Here is a 23,296-nt window from a genome sequence, read left to right on the forward strand (position 1 = left end):
GTGCAACAAACCCCATTGAGTCATACCTCATATGAAAGGGCATGAAGATAGTTTTCCAGATATGTTCATCTTTTCTCAATATGTCATCATTGTGGGGAACAATTGAGGAGAAGCGTTTGTTTCAAACCAAAGAGAATGTCAGAAAAGTCATCAAATATCCAACACATTTCATTGAGTCAGACCTCATATTAAAAGGCTTGATGAGGACGAGGACACGATAGGATAATAAATTAACGAGTTGACGATAACGTAAACTTGTATAACCACATAATAATTATAATAATAATGGCTTGGCATTGTAATTAAGCAGGAACGCCGATGGTCGGCATAAGGTAGGTACAAATCAAATTTCGAATAGACAATATCGACAAATACAAGACTTCTTGAACAACTGAGAACAAGGAATAAGAAATGTTTTGTGAAAATCAATCAATCACAAACCCAAAGCCATATTAAGTGTGACAAACACACACACTGCTAAATCACAAAATACTATACAATACACTTATTCCTTGCATGCAACTGAGATACAGGCTATAACGGGCGTGTACTGGTGAGATATTGCCCTCTAGTGGATGTGAAATGTACATTGCCAGTTACACAACCTACTAGTGTACAGTACATAATGTACTGCGTGTACATGATCGAGGTTCTGTTTTCTGTCGCTGGTCTGACTAAAGAAACAATCTCGCATTGTAGCACATCTCCAACCTGAAAGGATTTATTCCTTTCTTTTAACATTTTTATGGGGTGAGGATAAGCGGCTTTGAAAATGGAACGGAATGGCGTCCATTTCAGAGTTTTGTAATTCATTTGCAGGAGAATACGAGCTGTGACTCCACAATCCAACATAAAATGAAATAAAACCATATATATAATCGAGACTATTTTAAAAAAAAAAAACTATTGCATGGGATTAACTGCAAGTTAAATGATTTTTTAAACGTGTTTTAGAAAGTATACATTATAATAGAATTCTAAACAAAAATATAACATAATGATAATAATAATAATAATGAAACTGGTTTGTGATCGCTGCAAATACAAAAAAATGATTAAATATAAATTAAAAATGGTAAACATTTGAAGTAAAAATATCAATTAAAATGATACATTTACATGAGTAGTTGGTGACAATGGAGATGTTGATGTCTCAAAATTCAATGTAATGCACAATTATAAAGGAAAATGAAATTTTTTTTAAAAAGTAGTGTTCGATACTTCTGTTGCCTCGACATCAACTTCACACTCTGGGATGGATTTTTAGAAGAGTTCAGGACTTTGTTTATGTGCCCTGGAATCACAAGTAAAGTATAGCAAAAAGCAAGAGGAAACATAAATTTAAATTATTTACTGGTGCTGAGGTTGATCTTATGAAATTAAAAATTGAAACGCTATCAAACAAAATTTAAAACTAAATCTAAAGGAGTAGAGTCCGTGATTGGCTGGTGACCGGTTTAGGGTCCCCCACCTCACCCCACTTTCGTCCAAAGTCAGCTGGGATGGGCTGTTGCACACTAATTAAATTTTGATTCACCTCTTTATATTACTCCATAGACAAGAAATCTATGTAAGCTTTGAAATAAGAAGTCAAGAGTAATACTTTGCTCAACCATTGTTACAATACTGTACTGTAAAAAGGGTGTTAATAACAACAATATGGTTGCAATATTACATTATTTTGTACAATTGACACCTTGTTTTTGTACATATTTTAGCAACAATCATGGCAATTCAAGCTAATGACTTGCTTTCGTGAGCCGCATGAACTGATGTGGTGCGCCGGATCTGGCCCCGGGCCTTGAGTTTGACACATGTGCTTTACAGCACATGAGAACATTTTTAGATGACGAGACTGGGTAACAACCACACAGTCACAAATAAAATTCAAGAAACTACTGTAAAAATATAAAGAAAATTACAATAGAAATGAAAATATGGAATATGTGTGTAAAACTACTTTTGGATCAACCTGCAGGCTGTCTGCTTTTTTTCTCTCTTTTAATTGGAGGCAAGCCAGATTCAAACTTCTCTTCATGATAAAAGCAAGAAGAAAGGGCAAAACATACTCCAGTGAAGAAAAGTATTTGAACACCCTGCTATATTGCAAGTTTTCCCACTTAGAAATCACATAGGGGTCTGAAATTTGCATGTCCACTGTGAGAGAGATAATCTAAAAAGAAAAATCCAGAAATCACAATGTATACTTTTTTTTAATGATTAATTTGTGTGATACAATTAAATTTTTGAACATCTGAGAAAACCAATGTTAACATTTGGTACAGTTGCCTTTGTTTGCATTTACAAAGGTCAAACGTTTCCTGTCGTTGTTCACCAGGTTTGCACACACTGCAGGAGGGATTTTGGTCCACTCCTCCACACAGATCTTTAGATCAGACAGATTTCTGGGCTGTTGCTGAGAAACAGCGAGTTTCAGCTCCCTCCAAAGATTTTCTATTGGGTTTAGGTCTGGAGACTGGCTAGGCCATGCCAGAAGCTTCATATGTTTCTTACGGAGCAACTCTGTGGTTTTTCTGGCTGTGTCCTTTGGGTCATTGTCATGTTGAAAGATCCACCCACGACCCATCTTTGATGTTCTGACTGAGGGAAAGAGGTTGTTCCCCAAAATCTCAACGGTCATCCTCTCCTCGATACAGTCGAGTCATCCTGTCCCATGTGTAGAAAAACACCCCCAAAGCATGATGCTACCACCCCCATGCTTCACAGTAGGGATGGTGTTCTTGGGATGGAAATCATCATTCGTCTTCCTCCAAACACACTTCGGGAAATTATGACCAAAAAGTTCAATTTCGGTCTCATCTAACCACAAAACGTTCACCAATGAAACCAAATGGTCATTGGCAAACTTAAGACAGGACTTGACATGTGCTGGTTTAAGCAGGGGGGACCTTCCGTGCCATGCATGGTTTCAAAACATGACGTCTTAGTGTATTACCAACAGTCACCTTGGAAACGTTGGTGCCAGCTCTTTTCAGGTCATTGACCAAGTCCTGTCGTGTAGTCCTGGGCTGATTCCTCACCTTTCTAAAGATCATTGAGACCCCACGAGGTGATATCTTGGATGGGGCTCCACTCTGATTGAGATTGACCGTCTTGTTTTGATTCTTCCATTTTCTAATAATCGCTCCAACAGTGGACCTTTTTTCACCAGACTGCTTGGCAATTTCTCTGTAGCCCTTTCCAGTCGTGTGGAGTTGTACAATTTTGTCTCTGGTGTCTTTGGACAGCTCTTTGGTCTTGGCCATGTTATAAGTTTGGGTCTTACTGATTGTACGGGATGGACAGGTGTCTTTATGCAGCTAACGACCTCAGACAGATGCATCTGATTCAGGATAATACAGAGTGGAGATGGACTTTTAATGGCGCACTAACAGGTCTTTGAGGGTCAGAATTCTAACTGATAGGTGTTCAAATACTTATTTGCAGCTGTATCACACAAATAAATCGTTAAAAAAAAATCATACATTGTGATTTCTGGATTTTTCTATTTAGATTATCTCTCTCGCAGTGGACGCGCACCTCTGGTGAAAATTTCAGACCCCTCCATTTCTAAGTGGGAGAACTTTCAATATAGCAGGGTGTTCAAATACTCATTTTCTTCACTGTATATTCCATCTTCCATAATTCTGAAGAAAATATAAACATCAGACGCATAAATAGCACATATTTCTAGTTGTACTCTTGAGTCTTTTACAGATATAAATTTGAAATACCATTCCCTCTCTAAGGTTCAAAAGAGAATTGCAGAATCATTGGTTTTTCAGCCACGTCCACATAATACTGTATATGGAAAACTAAAAAAAGAGCAATTAATTTGTTACTCTGCAGGAGCGCAACGAATCAGACGAGGACATGTGACACGGGGCCAGGACACACCATGCTGGGTCATGCTGCTCTGGGAGATTTATTTAGTGATTTTCCATATTTTTCCTTATTATGGTTCCCTCAGCCACCCCCTCCCCTTTGCCACTTGCGCTCTTGTCAAGGAGTGTGATGAGTGGGACAGTCAAGCAGCAAGAGTCACAGTTGATCATCGTCATCATCATGATCATCCTCCCCCGTAGTATCAGAACCATGTGTCATCATCATCATCATCATTATCATCATCATCATCATCATAGAAGTTTTCCTCAAGCTAGAAAATTAGTTTACATCACATCGTTGAACGGATTTTGGAGGGCAGAAACATTCCAGCAACACACTCTAAGATTAAGGGTGGCTAACAATCAGGGGGGAAAAAAAAGCATGACTTTTTGCATAGTATTAAATGAACAAATACATGGAGTTCTTTATTTACAGTTATTGTATAGATTTAGAAAAAAAATTGATACCGTTTAAAAACAAGATGAACCCTTAAATCACTTACCCAATAAATGGCTAAGCATGTATACCAGTAGGTTAGCTAGCTTGTTGGCATGTCTCTTTTTCTTGGTTCCACAAACCGCATCCTGCTAAATACAGTACATCGAAGCGGGCGAGAGCATAATGCAAGAAGTTTCATTGATATCGGCGATAACATCAGCGGGGGGTGTGTGTGTGTGAAAAGTGTGTGCGAATCGGATGTTTTCGGGTGCTTCTGGCTAACCAAATTGCATTACTGACGCACATTGACGGCGGAACCTCCAAAGAACCTCTAGAACGATCGGCGTGATTAAATGGCCATTGTTAAAAAAAACAAGCAGAGTGAAGAGTCAGAGGAGAGATGGAATAAGCAACATTTCTGCTCAACGGGTGAGTAAATCTGCTTTTAATTGGAAAAAAAAAAAAAATCACACCAATGACATTCAGTGTTATAGTCACACTCCACTACTAATAAGCCGTACTACCAACGAAGCAGTGCCAATGCTAGCTTGATATTGCTAGCGCTATTTTGTCGAAGCTGAGCACTCCATTCAGAATCACAATGTTTGAGAATCGCGTTGGTGTAAATTACATTAGTGATGCCTGCCTTTGGTTGGAGATTTGTGGTGAGGCTACGTTGAAATCTTGCCAGCACTTTAGACGCTACAAACTTCCCTTTAAGTGAAAACACTGAAAAACTAATGGTAGCATTTGCTCAATTTCATTTTGTGCTACAGTAATTAGTGTGTCTGCTTTACAGTTCTAAAGTTCTCAATTCGAATCTCGATCTTCCAGTGCTTTCTCCAGGTATGCTAGCTTGCTCCAGAAACATGCACATTAGGTATTGGCGATAAATTCTGTGAGGTGGAAACATCAGCGTTAATACATGTCGCAATATTTTTGACAAGCGACTAGTCCAGGATGTATCACGCCTCTTGCTCAAAATCAGCTGGGACAGGCATAGGCTCAACTTAATGAGGACAAGCGGTACAGAAAATGGACGGATGGGAAACAGAAGAGTTTAATATCACAACGGTTTGATCATCCCAACAAAACCTGCAGAACGCCACTAGGTGACAGATTTTCTACTTACTTTCTCTCAGCCTTTCAAAGAGTGAGCAGTTTTCCTTGATTTTACTTTTATCCCTTAACATTTCTTCTTGTTTGACAGTTGGACAATTTAGTTTCATTATTTCTTTGGAGGTTCCACTGTATTTCCCCTTGGAGAGCTCATCAAGTTGGCTTTTTATTCCATTACTGCGTGCACCTTCGTTCCTGTTGTTTTGCGTTTTGATTTTACGGACATATTAATCAAATAAATAAACAAGCACTTTGTTTCTCCGTCAACTGAAATTATTTTCCGGCTGGCCTGAGCTGACTGGTAAAGTTTGTGCACACAGCATGAAACGAGAGGTTCAGCACGAACGAGATGGGACGGGTTGGATAGATGACTGTGAAAGTAGAGCATATATATTTTGTTAAAAAAAAAAAAAAAATTTGCATAATGAGCCTAAAGAACACGCTGCTCTTACCAGTGATTTCAGTTAGTAATATAAAGAGTGCAGGCTTATTTTAAGTGGCCTTTTCCTTCAGAGTGCAATACGTTGTTTTTTAGTTTCGTTTTTTTTTTTTTTTTTGGTAACGTCCCCTCTGCTGATCAGTCAAAGCACAATAAATATTACGATACGTGAGCACAGCTGAGATGCTAGAGTACTGGATATTCCGTGACGGCAGGAAGACAAGCTCGGTTAAAACACACAAAAAGCACATCTAGATTTTACACCACATAAACTGTCATTCATAACCAAATAGTGCAGAAAAAGTGTTTTTTTTTTTTTTAAAGATACATGTATATATGTATACTATTATGTATATAGAAAAAGCCAAAGCAACAATCTGTTTTGTGTCATTGTTTTCCCCCAGGTGTTTAAAAAATGGCTTACAGCGCTGCGGAGCTGTTTGTGGAGGAAAAATCTATTGAAATGAATGTGGAGAGAAAAAGGACATACTATATATCAGATTTTTAAAAAAGCACATTTACGAAAAAAATGAGATTTCTGGTCAAAAGAAAATGCTTTCCTAAACTTGGCTAATTTTGTGAAAATTGGGACCCTGAAGCAAGTTTCGCTGAACAAGATATCATCAGTAGACCGTCTCAAGAAACCCGATCCAAAAAAACACGAGAAGTCTACCATTTTGTTTTCAGGCAGCCATTCGAGGGCCGTTTTGGCTATTTTGTCGGATTGTTACTAAATTTGAATTAAGTCGAAACAGACAACTTGGTGACATCAAATTTGGAGGATTTATGTAATCGCCATGGCATGCGGGTGTAGCGTGACTCTGATATTTGATATTTAATAATGAATTACCAAACTCTGATCACCCAGCTTCTCAAGCTCAGCATTGAGAAAATTTAGCCGCCAAAGCTAGCTTTACTTAGCAATGTGATGTTGAAAAAATTGTTCAAATGAAAACAAAGGAAGTCTGTCATTGAGCGGATTACTGGGTTAGACTAAATTTGGAGATGCTTGACTTTTCATCACGGTGGAACACGGCACAGAAACCGGATGGTTTGCTATGAAATATGAAGCTTTAATACAGCTGACTGGACAAGTTCGGGGCTTTCAAAATTTAGCCCGTTTTACTTAGCAACATGAAATTTGGTAGACGTACTGTATATCATGAGCAGTCACAAAAAAAGTCTCAGGAAGACAAACGTCTGCTAATTTACCTTGACGTGACCATTTTGACCCAGTTTATAGGGCCAATTCAAAGATGAACTAACAGAAATGTCTGCGAACAGAATTGAACCAACTCTGACATTGAATTTCGAGGCCTTTTTTAGTTTTCACCGGCCCGTTTGGGCAGAAAACAGCGCCAACGTTTGATGAGTCCCCATGAAATACAAAGCACAAAGAACTCAGTTCCAAAACCTCAGGCTGGTCTAAACTAGCCCCCCTGAAGCCAGTTTTACTTTTGCAATGTGAGACATGGGAGCCACTTTCAATATTGATTTTATAGAGCCAGGAAAGAAACAAGAAGTCTGCCATTTTAGTTTTGAAGCAGCCATTTCCCAGTCATTTTGACCATTCTTCAAAGCAACTCCAGATTCAAACCAGGTCTGCTCGAGTGATGAGGAATCAGTTTAGTTTTAGTCACTGCGTGTTTGCGGCGTATGTCAGCAAAGAGGAACATGGAAAACAAGTTTATTTAAGAGCAACTATGACTGTAATGAGTACTGGTTAAACCTTCTATACTCTTGGACTAATAAATAAAATGACGTGCAACAAGTCCTTTTTGTTTCAAAGTGGCCTACAGCGCTGTGTGGATGTTGGTCCTCTGACAGAGGAAATGCATTGAAATTGATCTCGATTAGATGAAATTAAATTAAAAAAAAAAAAACAACCATACACAATATATCTCAATGACATTGTTTAAAATGATTCCTGTAAGGTCAGGATGTATTACTTTGCTAATGTGACTCAAGCAGTTCATTTTTGGAAGGTCCTGATATCAACCTTATAACTGAAGAGTTTGTTTTCAAAACGAGACATAGCCATTTTTTTCAGATTTACGAAACTCGCGTCAAAATTATCCATTCAGAGCTGGATAATTTTTGCGCGAGTTTCGTAAATCTGAAAAAAAATGCCTATGTCTCGTTTTGAAAACAAACTCTTCAACTGGAAAAAACAAAACACCATATATATATATATATATATATATATATATATATATATATATATATATCAGCAGCAAAAGAATAGTTACCAAATGATAAAAATTGTTTCTCCTCTGTCCGTGTGGAGGCCTTTTTTTTCTCCAGGAAAAAAAGAAAAAAAATAGCAAAGGCCATCCCGACGATTAAAAAAAATGATACTAAGATTCCACATTTACTATCATTATAGTTTGGTTTCTTTTTGTTTGTTAATCTTCTAAAAATATCTACAGTATTTCACAAGATAGCAGGCAAATTCCAGCACATTTTTTTTTCATTTTTTCACCCCTCTTTTTTTTCTCATTTTGTTTTAATCCTCAACAATAATAATAATAATAATAACACACCATCTGAGCTCCAGCATCCCTTCTTCTAGAAACCAGAAAGTATATCTCTAAGTGGTTTGTAAACAAATTACATTCTCTTTTAAGACATAAATAAGTCAAAAGTACTTTCGAGCCATTCGAAGCAGGAACAAGGCAACATGCCAACAAACAAAGATAAAACTCTCTACTGTAAATATATTTATATGTTCATATTTATAGAATATAATCCCGTAAATGCTCATAAATTGCCATTTTTCTTAGTTTGCGCTCCTCTTTTCTTTTTGCGGGTGGAGTTGAGGTGCAAAGCTGCTGTGCAAGTTGAGCCCTGGCACCCGGTCACATGATCAAATGTCATGTGATCATGCCAAACAGAAGGAGAAGAAGAAGAAGAAGAAGAGGAGCGAGCGGTCCTTATGTCCAGGATAAAAGAATCCAAATGGGCTGGCGGAGGAGGGGGGGCCGTTTTAAATAAAACCCGGGCACTGTACATTCATGCAGGAGCGACAATAATAATTTAACAATAATAATATTAATAATCAGAATATAATAATGACGAGAGGGGAGGTTCCAGTGTTTGGTCTTCCTCGTCGTCGTCAACAGTTTGCTCCTCCACGTGAGCGAGACAACCACAGATGCAAGATGGCTGCGTTGCTTTTTTTTAATCTTTTTTTTTTTTGATATTGTTATGTACCGGTTACTTGGGGCGGTTTGAGGGTTCCGAAACCAGGAGGTTAGAGGCTGGTCTCCAAGCTGTGCAAAGGGCTGGCGGGGCTGGACGAGGCCGCCGATTTACTGTTGTCGATGGTGAGGTTGATGCCGCTGTCGATGGCGTTGTTGTTCTTGTTGGGCGACGACGGCTGGCTGGAGTACTTCCCCCTCCGGCGAGCCGAGTCGTCGTCCGTGTCGTCGATGAGCGGGATGCTGGGCGTGGAGTCCTCTATCCTAAACTCGGGCTGTGTCATGAAGTTGTGGATGGAGGTGCGGGAGTCGGGCTTCTCCAGGCCTTCGTAGAGGGAGCTGCGGAATGCGTTCACGACGCGGATCTGCCGGCGGGGGGAGAAGAGCACACGCGGAGGGGGTTAGGAGGATGCGGGACGTCGGGGAGGGGAGGGACGTGGAAGGAAGGAGCCTCTCGTGGATGGAGCCCAACAGAGCCGCCTCATTGGTTTTGGGTCTAACGTCGCCACTTAAGTTAGTCCACAGCCCCTTTGACACTGAATCCACCCAAGTGGTGCATTTATGGATCAAACACCAGACCAGCAAGTCGTGCAAAAAGTACTGAAATGTTGAGCAGCCACAGTTCATTTTTGATCCGTCCTCAAATTTCACATCTAATGTATTTTTAAACATGATTACAATGCTAGAATATTATAAGTTCAGAAGAACTTTGGTTTACAAGTGCTCTCCTTTCAGAACAACTCAGTTTACTCACTAAATTTTCAAAGTGCATTGGCTTGGCTAGCGCGCTAGTTTCACAAATGGTGTCGTCTTGGCACGGCTTCGCTCAGTTGTGCTTTTTCTGCGTGGACATTATTGGCTTTGTGCATCATGCATTGCAAATACAAGACGGTAACTTTGATTAACGCCGCAAAGAAAGCAGCAGTCGGTTTCAGCAGTTCAGAATCAAGCTTGAGCATGTCTTTTCTTGACTTTTTAAAAAAAAAAAAAACCTTCATGTGTATATATTTTTTTAAATCTGCGTATTTCTGTACTTTCTAAACATGGACGCACAATGGATCTTTCCGACCTGTCAATCACTCGTACAATAATAGTCAATCAGATAGCCACATTGTCTCAACCCCTGGCTTGACACTCCCCTCTTGTCGTCATGTGCCACAAGCAATGCTGCTTGCCAGTAGCTTGCGCTTGGAAAAGTTAATGTTACAAAGAAAATGGTCCTCAGATGCGCTTGGGAGATGTGCAATTCTGATGGAAGATATCCTGCAAGGTTACAAGGGGCCCGGTTGATTCATTTTCCAAAGCCTAAAACACAGTTGACGAAGTGTCTACGATGGATTAAGGCTCGCGGAAGACCACACGTACAATTAAATGTGAACAATATCAACACACACACGGCTGTATGTTCGAAGGTAAGTGAGGGAGAAGTTTTTTCTCTGAGTTTGATTGAATTATTATTAGTGCTTCATACATTGCAGGAGAACAACTTTCACTTGGTTAGCGTATCACTGGCCTGCTGAATAAAGTGTGTCATATTTTGTGCAGAAGAGTTGGGTTAGTGATACGTAAATGCGCGACGTCGTGCAAAAGAAAGGTCTATTTGCATATTTATCATATCAGACTTTTAAGACCATTACAAGCCAAGTCAAATGAATAGACCCACTCACTTATAAAGACTACATTGATATTACTCGTGATCTTTCCAAGTAAAAAATACTCTCCCTGCTTTACATCCAGAGTACGATTCCAGTATTTTATCCTGTTGGATTTCAATATGAAATTTGTGAGGCGTCAAACCTTTTGGCATCGATCGGCAACATTTCGCTGTAACTCTGACATTGCGTCCTGCTCCGTCCAAAATTTTAATTCCGTGTACATATCCTTGCGTAAAATTGTTGAGACCTCTCTGTAGAACTCTCTTGGAGACGTATGACGCATTTGGCAAAAAACATACCCCAATATTATCTGGAATACGCGATACAGAATGGACTTCAAACATGTTCTGTTCATCCGCCATTTTGTAAACTTGTGGGACATGGCTTAGGGGGGCGGAGCTTAAAATCGCCATCGGAAAGGTCCATTGTATGGCTTCTTTTGTTATTCACCATGACTTAAGAAGAAACAATGATTTTTGTGGCGGGACAAAGTAATCTCCTCGCAGTTTGGTATGGGAAAATCAATCAGTACTACAACAATGATAATTCAAATTTGTAACACTTTGCTCTCAACACCAAAAGATAGGCGCAGAGAGGAACGAGTAAAAAACAAAAAAAGAAAAAGAACACGCCTTGATACTCGGTGGTTGCAGTGAGGAGATGACGAGAGGAGCTTCTATTGGCTAGAAATTGCTAGCTAGTGACAGGCTCGAGAAGGTAACCCAAAAGTAACACGCAGCGTGTTCCACTGACCCTAAAAGGCTAATTTCTTGTCAAAATTGATCCTGATGAATGATAAATTTATTTTTTTTCAGTTGGTCTGATGTAAAAATATTTATGTAGAAACTTTGTTTCATCATTAAAACTGCCCTTTTTACAAAAAAAATTAATAAAACAGGCAGCGAAACTGAAAAAAAAAATCGCCCGTGTTTTCCCCAAGACCAATATGGCGCCTCATCCTTTGTGACATCACACGACTTGTTAATCAGGCGGCGGGACGAGAAGAGGTGGTCTTTGCTCTGCTTTCACAACATTACGATACAGTTCACTCAGGTTGGGGGCGTGCACTAAAGGCAAACTGTGAGGAATGTAACAATCACAGTAAAGAAACAAAAAAAAAAAAAATCAAAACTAAACAAGATAAATGCTCGTTATAAGTATACGCTTTTAGTCCAAAGTGCTGTATACCTAGAAACAAGCCACGTTAATCAAGGCTAAGCTCACAGAAAAAAAAAAAAAAAACTAACATGAAAATAAATGAAATTAAGAAATGCATGGTCATCGACCACCACATTGTATCCCACCGCGCACCCTCCAACTCTCAGCATCAAAAGTTTGGACAGTAGTACTATTTGGTTTCGTTTTACAACTCCATGGACAGACCATCTGTGTAATCTAATCATGTATTACAATTGTACCTTTGCAAAGATAATAATGCTCACATTTGATTGACGCAGTATACATTTTTCAAATGTTAAGCATTGTTATTATGGCATCACACTGACCGCTGTTTCTAAAACAGTTGACTCATGAAACTCAAATGAAAACGAAAAATTGAGAGGGTAAATAAAAATAAACCACTGAATGTGTTTGCACAAGTGTGCACACCCTCTTATAACTAGGGATTTGGCTGTGTTCAATAGTGACACACATACACTCATGTTAAATTGGAGCCACCACACACCTGCCGCCATTTAAAGTGTCTCAGATTACCCAATAAAGTTCACATGTTATAGTAGGCCTTTCCCAAGATTTTTCTCATCACACCCAACAGCACACATTAGATTCCAGCTTTGTATCTATTTATATCAGCAGTATGTCTAATTACATATTATGGGATCACAATCCAAATTTTGTCTCCTATTCCAACAAGCTACCAAGAGAAACTAGCCTGGCTAGCAAAAGAAAGGCTGATGCTAACGTTATCACAGTTTTTTTTTTTTTTCCTGCACTAAGGCTTGAAGTACTTTGGTGGTAATTTTTGGGATTTTTATTTTCGCGTACATTTAAAGCATGGTGGACTAGTGGTGAGCAAATCTGCCTCACAGCCAAGAGGTACAGAGCTCGTGCACCTACGTCACCGAAATATTGCCGGGCAGACAGAACATTGTACATTGCTAAGTCGGTTGGAGACGACACGAAAATACATTTTGTAGCACGACGCCCAGAGTTTTGTCAGGTACCGTTAAACATTTAGAAGGTGACAATAAATGAATGTACGTGGAAAAATGGGAGACACTTGGCATAGAGGACCTATATTTAATGCCGAAGTTGATGTTTTTGCCGATAAGAAATTGGACTGTTAATTCACTTCAGCTTGTCCTGGACAACTGGATCTACACGTATCTGGTGAGTAAGTTGTCGAGATTTACACGGAGAGTTTGAAAGTGTAGAAAAATCTGGACACATACAAATACTTCATTGCTGGATCTGTTCTCAACAGGGAGACGGCTCGTGAACGCGGAAGTGTGTTTGGCTACACGTTAACCTTTGCCAAAATCCATCGATCTTTTCAGCTAGTATTCAATGCAAATACCAATATTTAAATAAATGACACCTGGTTTTACACAAACTTGCATTCATTAACTATAACTGGAAAAAAAGAGGACAAGCGAGTCGGTTCCTCCATAGCAAGAAGTATTTATAATGCCAAATTGGCTCATTTGAGAACAATGCGTAAAAAAACAAACAAGTTTGAGTAGTCTCCAACGTACATGGAAGCGTGTTGCGGCCACACATTAAACTTCGATAAACCTCTCTGTGACAGATTTCTTTTGTTTAAATATGCATTGTTCGCAAATGAGTCCAATGCATATTTAAAAAAAGAAAAACCGCTGGGATAGGCTTGAGCCACCGTACACGGAAGTGCGTTACGGCCACACGTTAACCTCCGTAAACCTCTTTGCAACAGATGGTTGATTTTCCTTTATTAAATACGCATTGGACTCATTTGAGAACAATGCGTGTAAAAAAAAAAAAAAATTACCGAAGTTTAACGTGTGGCCGCAACATGCTTCCGTGTACTTTGGGTACGACTCCCTGTCGTTTTTTTTTTCATTTTTTTTTAAACAGATTGTTCTCAAATGACCCAACTTGGCATTATAAATACTTTTTGATAATTTGAGATTGAGAAAAATAATTCCTACCTCAAATTACTACCCAGTCGTGTGTATTTGGTTGGACACCATCCATCACGTTTAATTGCCGAAATCCATCGATCTTTTCTGGTCTTTTCAGCTGGTATTCTATAGAATGACCGCTTTGAATATCTGTCTCGTCTGTTGTGACAACCAACAGCACAACAAGTCTCAGGCATTGTTAATATTCTGCTCCGGTTCAATGTCCCCCACACCGTCGAGCAGCTCTTTTTGACCGGCAATATGGCGGCGTGAAAATGGTGACATCACGTGCACGAGCTCTATAGGTACAAAGCTCCATTGGAATATCTCTGTGTACTTGCGTGGGTTTTCTCCATGTTGTCCGGCTTCCTTCCACATTCCAAAAACTTGCACATTAGGTCATCTGAAGACTGAGTTGGGTAAAAGTGTGAATGTGGGGGAGAATGGTTGTTTGTCTCTATGTGCCCTGCAATTAGCTGGTGACCAGTCCTGGGTATAACCTGCATCAACTGGGAACAGCTCCCAATGAGCAGCATAATGACGGAAAATACATTTTATACATTAAATGTTCACATTTTGCCAATTCCTTTAACATTGCAATCCGCACTCTGAGAATTTCTGCACGATGCCACTTCAGCCATTTGCAGGAGTGCTTATTTTTTTTTACCAGGGTTGCAGGTGACAGTGTCAATCAAAACTGAGCATTATTACATGTACAGTAATATATAATGTAATATATCATTAGTGTTCTTTTTTTAGCTCCATCTGTAATGTACCCAAGGGCCATCTGTGAAACGCAGTCAGATCTCTGTGGCGGCAGCGGAGGGACGACTATGATTCCATAGTCTGACGTGGTGGGATATAATAAGAATATCACATGCAAGTTGGAGGAAATCTGGTGGACAAGGTCAGTCGGGAGGAAGGAGGTTAGATCTGAGCCATCCAATCAGGCGCTATAAAAAAAAAATAAAAAATAAAACAAAAACAGTACCGGAGCCAAGTCGGATGGCTCGGCATCCGCACACACTGCGTGGGACACACACGTGTAGAGCGCAGAGGGGTCCCGCACAAAAAGACGGCAGTGATGGTTTGCGCACATACACAAGCAGTGCAGAGGAGAGAACTCACAACAACACAAAACAGCACACGCGTGTTGTGAGACAATGAGCCAACATCGTCACACACTGTATGACGACAACAGGAAGGCTACACAACCCACATGCAACAAGTCAACAATGCTGACACAAAACACATGGATGGGAGTAGTATCTAATGTTTTTATATATTTTTTTTTTAACTCAGATCTGACGGCCTCAACTCCATGCATGGATTAGTAAACATTCAAGTAAGAGCACAAGATATCAATAATTCTATTGAGGTAGTTTAATGGCAAAAAGGGTTAGGTGGAGTGCTAAACATACCGTTTATTTTTAAGATTATTGTTAGGAACCCAAAAACATCCAATTATAATAGCTATTTATCACACTACGCCAGATACTATTTCATATTTCGACCAATAAAACTGAACAGTTTACACAAAACCTACATTTAAAAACTGCAAAATAATAGCTTTTACTGTACTGCTGAAGGAATAAATATTTGTCGTCATAAAATATGTTTACTAAAGCTTTTCATTTGGCCGGGTCAGTGTTATACAGTTAAAAACACACAATTTCTTTATTTTATTCTAGTTTGAAAATAAATATATTAATAAAGTTATATACATATACATATAGATTACCATTTTTTTAATAGCTGCTGGTTTATTTGCATTTAAAGTTAGCTCTTACAATTTTACACATTTTAATTTTTTTCTTGTTTAATTCAAACGTATTAAATATGTGTGTGTGTACTGGATAAAATGAAAACTTAACTATGGTTAAAGTGTATGGAAATATTGTTAAAATTATTTGAAAATTGGATTCAGTTTTTACATTAAAATGAATCTCGTCTACAATTTATACTCATACATGTAATGATTATATTCATACAGTAAAAGTATATAACTATACAGCAGATAAAAATGTGTCAGATTTAGATTTTTTTTTATTCTGATTTTTAACTGATTTTAGATTGGAAAAAGTAAAAAATACTCATGACTTTGCATTTGAAAAGTACATTGTCACAGTTTAAAATAATTATCTAAATAAATGTATGTACAGTTTAATAAATCCAATTTTAAAAAAATCCTCATCACTCATAAATAGTGCCGATGCTATCGAGAATATGAGATAATGTGACAGGATGTCTGACACGCAACACCAATGGAGTGTTCAAAAACAGCGGGAGGTTGAATCTGCTAATTCTCACTGTGGTGTACTGCATGTGTCTGTAACCATGGCGACATGACACTCAATTACACAACAACATGAAGCAACAGGAAGGGGATGACTACCTTTTATGGACGCTTCAAATTTAAAACTGATAAAGTAATAAGAGGAGTAAATCAAAAAGTGTGTGTAAGTTTATGAGTTAATCAGTTTATCAGTTAAATATGGAATAATCACAACATTAGGATTGCTTTGGACCCCAATTAAACCGTCTCCAAGTAAGGATGAACCAGAACAGCACCAATCTGTTTAGAACACTGGTGTCAAACTCTGGGCCCGGGGGCCAGATCTGGCCCGCCGCATGATTTTTGTGTGACCCGCGGAGGCAAATCATGTGTATCAACTTCCATGATTTTTTTTTTAAATATGTCCCAAAATTTCAAATTGTCATGCCATAATGGATAACATTGAGCTATTGCAAGCATTTGTGTGTTACCAAATAAAAATAGTTTCTGATTCCAAAACTAGTTCATAAATTTCATGTGTAAATATGATGAGGCAGTTGAAGATTTTTATGGTTACAAGTTGATCCTAAGTAAAATGTAGCCTATGACAAAAATGAGTTTGACACCCCTGGTTTAGAGTATTAGCATTAGCATGTTTTCTATCAGTGTTTGACACAAGTGAAGGTTTTTATCACCAAAATCTATGAAAAATCAAAATAAAACTTTAATTAAATGAATTAAATTACACTGGAAAAATCATCTAGACGCTAATAGTTTGATCATATAAGCAATTTTTTTGTCACCAAGTGAAAAATAAGACTATGTGAGGATTTCTACCTCCAAAATTTATGAAAAATTCCTTTGTTCCTAAAGTAACAGTATTGGAAGAATCATCTAGATACTAACATTTAAAAAAAAAAAATTGCCACCTAGTGAGAAGTGAGGATTTTCACCACCCAAATTTATGAAACAGAACACTTGTCTATTAAAGGAGTAACGTGAAGAATCAACTAAATCAAAATTTTTGGCATGTGAAGATTTTTTTTGTCATCTATTAAAACCTTTTAATATTAGGTCTGTTTTTTTGTTTTTTTTTTTTAATGGCAGAAATCTTGAGCAAAGGCAATAGCGCTGACCAATTTTGTTGCAAATAAAAAATACCCGGTAATGCTAAAGCGCCTGAATAATTAGTGTAATTATTACTATTATTATTTTTTTTTTTAAATCAAAGGGGATCCTTAAATGAAACAAACCACTGCAGCTCATACTTGAACGTTCACCATCGGTGGAATTAGTTTGAGTTAGTGTCCGTCAAAACACAAATGGGGCAGGTGGTGAGGGTTGGTCATCGAGTGGGGGTGGGGGAGATTTGTCGGATTTAGGGGTGGATGAGCAGAGGGAGACAAACTCACAACCTGAAATGTCACGCCGTGGGTATCACCCTTAGTCCCGCGCTCCTAGCACTCTGAGGAAACAGACAACACATCGACCAATGAGAGGACAGTACACCCGAGCATGGGAGGAGATTTGAAATCCAGCGTGAACAGCAACAAAACACAAATACGCAAATAAAAAAGCAGAAGAAAAGCAGAAAATGAAAAATTAAAGATTCAGAGACGCCAACCCACCAAAACGACCTCTCCATTTGATTTAAAGCGTGAACACAGTGGAACCTCCAAAGTGGACTCCAGTTGACCAAACGTATTCATTGTGAAATGATTTATGATCTGGGCAACGACGGTATCCTTTTAACATTTTTGTCTTCCATATACCATAATTTCCGGCCTATAAACCGCGGCTTTTTTTTAACATGCTTTCAATCCTGCAACTTATGCGGTGATGGAGCTAATTTGTGCATTTTTTTCTAATGGCCAAAAGGGGCCATTTGAGCGGAAAAGGTAAGCGTGAGATGGGGGAATGTATGTGGCGAGGAAGTGACTTTTACCAGTATGTTTTTTTTTTTTTTTTAAACCGGACTAGCGTAAGCACTGTGCTAGCGTGTTGCTGTGTCTCAATGAGTTTTACCGGTATGTTTTGTTTTTAACAGGCCCCTGTTAGCACCGTGCTAGCGTTAGCGCCGCGCTAGGATCTTGCTGCTGTGTTACGGCTGTGTCTCAGTGATTTTTACCAGTATGTTTTTTTTCATTTATTTTTTTTTTAAATTGGCCCTGTTAGTGCCACGCTAGCGTGTTGCTGCTGTGTTACTGCCGTGTCTCAGTGATTTAGGTATGTTTTTTTTTTTAACTGACGATGTTAGTGCTGTGCTACGTTTTTTTTTTTTTATCGGTATGTTTTTCTTCAAGAGCCCTGTTTGTGCTACCGTGTTGTTGCTTTGTTAAGCTAAGCTAAGGTATTTAAAGTTTGAAAACTCTTTCTGTGTACCATCTTTCTTTGTAGATATCCCGTGTTTCAATGTGGGCATTTGCGGCTTTTACACAGGTGCAGTTTATATATGTACCAAATGGTATTTCCTTTACAAATGTACTGAGTGAGGCTTATAAGCAGGTGTGCTCTGTAGGCCAGAAATCACGGTAAGTGTTAACTTTATAATAAAAGTAAAATACAGCACTATTACCTTTGACAAGTGTTGGAAAGAGAAGAGGCATATGCTAAGCGATACCGTCACCAGTATCAGATGATATTTATATAAACTATTTTTAAAAATGTGCTTTTTTTTCCCCTCATGGTCTGACATGAAATCCGACTAAACTTGGCTGGAATTTTGGCCCATTGGTGCAAACAGAACCAGTGCACCTGGGCCAAGTTTTTAGGCCACCACAGTTGGGATGATGTTCTCGGGCTTGCGAGTTTCCCACCCCGCTAAACATGATGATTCACATTATAGTACAATTTGAGTTTCATCAGACCACAGGATATGTATCGAAAAATCACGGGAAAACTTTAGCCCTTTGACATTTCTTTTGGAGTAATGGCTCCTTGCTAGCAGAGTGGCCTATCAGCCCATGTTGGAACAGTCCTTGTTATCACAGCGTGTGAGACACTCGTACCTGCTTCAGTCAATATCTTCACAAAGTCTTTTCCGTTTGTTGTTGAGGTCGATATGCACGTGCAATTAATTGTGTTGTATTGTAGTTTATACACATATTACAGACCGTTTTGCATCAAGGTCCATTTCCTCGTCTCTGGTTATTGTCATAGGTACCCTCTTTGGTGGCATCGCATTAAAAAGAATTAAAAAAAAAATGAAGACACGCTTCTGGAGTACATCCTTTCGATCATGTCAAACTTGTGGTCTGAGGGCCAGGTGTGGCCCACCACATTCTTTTAAGTGGCCCACAAAACCAAATCATGTTCTTCTATTTAATGTTTCTTCCTGGAATTTGCTCCAAAATTGCAAATGGTCTTCACTTTTAGCAATGTTGCAAGGTTACAAGCATTTTTTTGTTCCAAATAAATAGTTTCCTTGACTTTGGATTTCAAACTAGTTATCCATCCTTTTTTGGTTGTTTTTACTTATGAATATGTGTTTCGTAATCAGAATCCCCTTTATATGCCAAGTATTGTCATATCATAAGGCGATTAGACATTTGCAGTGTTTCATAGTCACCATGGCCCGTTCAGGGAAATCGTACTTTCAATTTGGCCCACGACAAAAATCAGTTTCACACCCTTGCGTTAGAAGCTCACTGGATTTTGACGACAGTTTTCAGTTCCTACTTTTGGAGGTTTTAAAATTTCGACTAGATTTCCCATCATGCAACAGTTACACGAATGCAATTTCTACAAAACAGAAGGAAGAAGAATATGATTTTCATGCTTTGTTTTTCTTTTTGTGTCGTGGCTCTGAGTCCAGAATGGAGCTAAGAACTTCTTCATTATCCAACTGTGGCATGCAAGGCAATTTAAGACAAACCCTTCCCCCTCCTTATGCGTACGTCGAGTTGCGTTCGACTTTGGAAGCTCCGCGATGTTTTGGGATAAGACAGTTGGCGTCCCTGAATGCAAGCAGACAGACAAGCAGACTGACAGAGTTCTGACTCACGGCCAGTAGACGGAGCAGCAGCAGCAGCGCTTGTAGGAGAGGAAAGGGCATTGGACAAGGACACGTGACTAGGACTAGAAACATTGGTTACATCCTGGTTCTGGCTGGTGGTGGACGACTGGCGTCTCAGAGCTCCCGCCCCCTGAAAGGAGGTGCCACTCTTGAAGGTGTTGACTACTTCGATCTGCGGGGAGGAGAGAGCAGGATAGGAGAAGACAAATGGCGGCTCGAGGTGAACGGAAAAAAAAAAATTGTTCCCATTGTGACGAGACGAGGCTGAAGGTCAGGGTGTCACGTCACCTCAGCAAAAAGTTTTCTACTCACTCGTATCTTACCTTTTTTTTTTTTTTTAAACTAAAATTGATAAAAAACTAATCCGAAAGCAGTGCGAGAGGTTTCCTGGAACCACAACACAGTTAAAATAATATTATTTGAGACATGAGTGATGACTGAACTTGAGTTCATATCATATAATCAACATTTACTTTTTTAAAAATCTAACTTTTACCTAGGATATAGGTAGTAGTACATTTATTATTTACAATATATTACTATTTATTACCTACATTAGTAGCTAATAGTACATTTTATAGTATTGGTAGTCACACTACAAGCAAGGTCATTGCTAATTATAATTAACATAGAATTTCTTACATTAAAGCAGTGGTTCCCAAAACTTTTTTACAGCGCCTCCCTTTGGAGATGAAATTATTTTCAGGCCTTGCACCCCCCGACATCCGCGTGCACACACACACACACACACACACACACACACACACACACACACACACACACACACACACGCAAGTTTATCAAGCCAACAAGAATAAATTAAAATCTTTATTGCTAAAATTTAATGTCTTGAATTCCTGCTGTCATTTCAGTGGCTGGTGTAGGCTTGTTTGTGCATCAGTAAAATTAGCTCCATCTGCTGGGTGCTGTGATGGTCTGAGCGCTCCCCCGTGCTGAAATGTCCCCTTGTGATTAATGCGCATGCGTTACTAACAGGGGAATTCTGGGTACATATTAGACCGTACTGGGAAATCCCCCGGTCTCATAGTTCCCCTTCTTCTACATGGAGGGAGCTAACACGTTATAGATCCTAACCTAACCTAACCTAACCTAACCGTAAAACAAAAGTTGATAAAAACACATACACATACATGTATGTTCACTGTGTTCGTCTTTCTGAGATGTCCATGGCGAACATGAACCCTCGGCAACAAGTTATCGAATGGTACATGTTGAAGTATGGATGGGGATGTTTCAAACTGGCCGGAAGTTTACATAATATACACGCATCATTAATATACGCGCATGCGCATTAATCATAAGGAGACTTTTCAGCACCAGGAGCGCTCAGACTGTCACAGTGCAACTTAATAATGATTGCTGTTGGGTATTGTGACGATCACCTGGGACCCGCACAAAGGGGGAGGTTTAGATTATGTGTGTGTGTGTCAATAAATGCAACCAATAAACGTGGTTTGAATGATATATTACATGCACACTGATTTACATGCAAACACACACACACACACACACACACACACACACACAAAAGTTATACTCCTTTGAGAATACATATATTTTTTTCAAGAATATAAGCCCTTCACGTCAACCCCCCCCCCAGGTAGCAAGGTAGCATGCCCCCAGGTTTGAAAACCACTGCATGAAAGTTAGAATTTTAAAAATTATTTTATACAATAATTTCACATTTTAATTTCATGATTTCTGAACTGTATCTAACTATGAAAACAACGTAAATGTGTCATTTTTAAATAAATCATATTGAAACAAACAAACCCGGAGCCAATAAAAAATGCATGGCTGGGAATTTAAAACCGTGTCAAAAAAGTGCATTTTCGTCTGTTTTAGGGTTACGGCTAAATTATGTATCCAAATAGATGTAAATGTAGATTAAAAAAAAAAACACGCTTTCCTTAACTTTTGCATTTATGAAGTACATTTGCGATGTGATAGCTTCACCCTGAACCATCAGCAACATACACTGGAAGACGAAACCATTGAGACACAACTGTCAAATTGTCTTGGATATCACAGTGCTAACGGTCTGCAGAGGTCAAGGTCCCGGGACCATCTTCTTGGGGGTCCACCCGGCCAACCTCCTTCATAGCCCGAGCGAGATCCGCATGTCTGTGAACTTAACTAATCTTGAGGTCAAACATTTTCCGTTACGGACAAGAGTAGCACAATCACGAATTGCACGTCGTGTAGCTTGAAACCGGGAGTGAGGGCCTCACCTGAGTCTGAATGCGGTTGAGTCCTCGGAACCAGAGGATCTGACCTCTCCTGAGCTCCCTCTCGGCGTGATCGATCTCCTCGTTCTCCTCGTTCACGTCCTCCTCCGGGAGTTCGTCCTTTTGGCTGAGCTGGCCGGCTCGTCGCAGGAAGCGCAGTTTGTTGTTGGGTATTGTGGCGATCACCTGGGACCCGCACAAAGGGGGGAGGTTTACATTATGTGTGTGTGTGTGTGTGTGTGTGTCAATAAATGCAACCAATAAACATGGTTTGAATGATATATTACATGCACACTGATTTACATGCAAACACACACACACAAAAGTTATACTCCTTTGAGAATACATATATTTTTTTGGCAGAAAAGGTCAAAATTTCAAAAATAATGCTGTTTTTTTTGTTTAAGATAGTAATCAATAGTCAATAATAATACTAAACTGGAACTTTGGAGGGCGGGGGGATTGTGTCTTTTGTCTTTTTTTAAGTCTCTATAAACAAAAATTGGGAGTAAAAATGTGATATCAAAATAAAAAATTAATATTAACATGACCATAAGGCCACATTTTTCAAAGGCAAAAAAAGTAATATTTGTAGTGATAGTTGTATTGTAATAAGAAGTTATACTGTAATGATATTTGAACTTTGATTTTTTTTTTTAGGGGATAAGTATATAGATAAGGTATAAGTCATGGTTAAAAAAAAATTATTCCATCCATTTTCCAAGCTGCTTATCCTCACAAGGGTTGCGGGACTGGTGGAGCCTATCCCAGCTAACTTCAGGGGAAAAGCAGACTTTATTAATAATTTTAAAAAATAGCAATATCATATTAAGTCAATTTTTGTGAATAAAGTTGAGATTTTTTCCATACGCTTAAATACTGGACACGTGGTTTCTTATCTT

At 38.9% G+C, this 23,296-nt stretch overlaps 1 protein-coding gene across 8 annotated transcripts in view; it reads right to left on the reverse strand.

Moving 5' to 3' along the window:
* Positions 1 to 7,552: 7,552 nt before the first annotated feature.
* Positions 7,553 to 23,296, reverse strand: part of atp2b2 (ATPase plasma membrane Ca2+ transporting 2) — a 115,719-nt gene continuing 99,975 nt past the window's right edge. For 4 of the 8 annotated variants that reach the window (XM_061831481.1, XM_061831483.1, XM_061831482.1 and 1 more), the window contains 2 exons: positions 22,398 to 22,580; positions 7,553 to 9,446 (listed from right to left, as the gene is read on the reverse strand). In XM_061831481.1, the coding sequence (XP_061687465.1) occupies positions 9,135 to 9,446; positions 22,398 to 22,580 (495 nt within the window). In that variant the 3' untranslated portion in view covers positions 7,553 to 9,134. Of the gene's footprint in view, positions 9,447 to 17,542; positions 17,596 to 20,133; positions 20,318 to 22,397; positions 22,581 to 23,296 lie in introns of all 8 variants that reach the window. The other 4 variants (XM_061831486.1, XM_061831485.1, XM_061831484.1 and 1 more) reach the window with 4 other exon arrangements.

Source organism: Syngnathoides biaculeatus, chromosome 10 (genome assembly GCF_019802595.1).
Source record: "Syngnathoides biaculeatus isolate LvHL_M chromosome 10, ASM1980259v1, whole genome shotgun sequence".
NCBI lineage: Eukaryota > Metazoa > Chordata > Actinopteri > Syngnathiformes > Syngnathidae > Syngnathoides > Syngnathoides biaculeatus.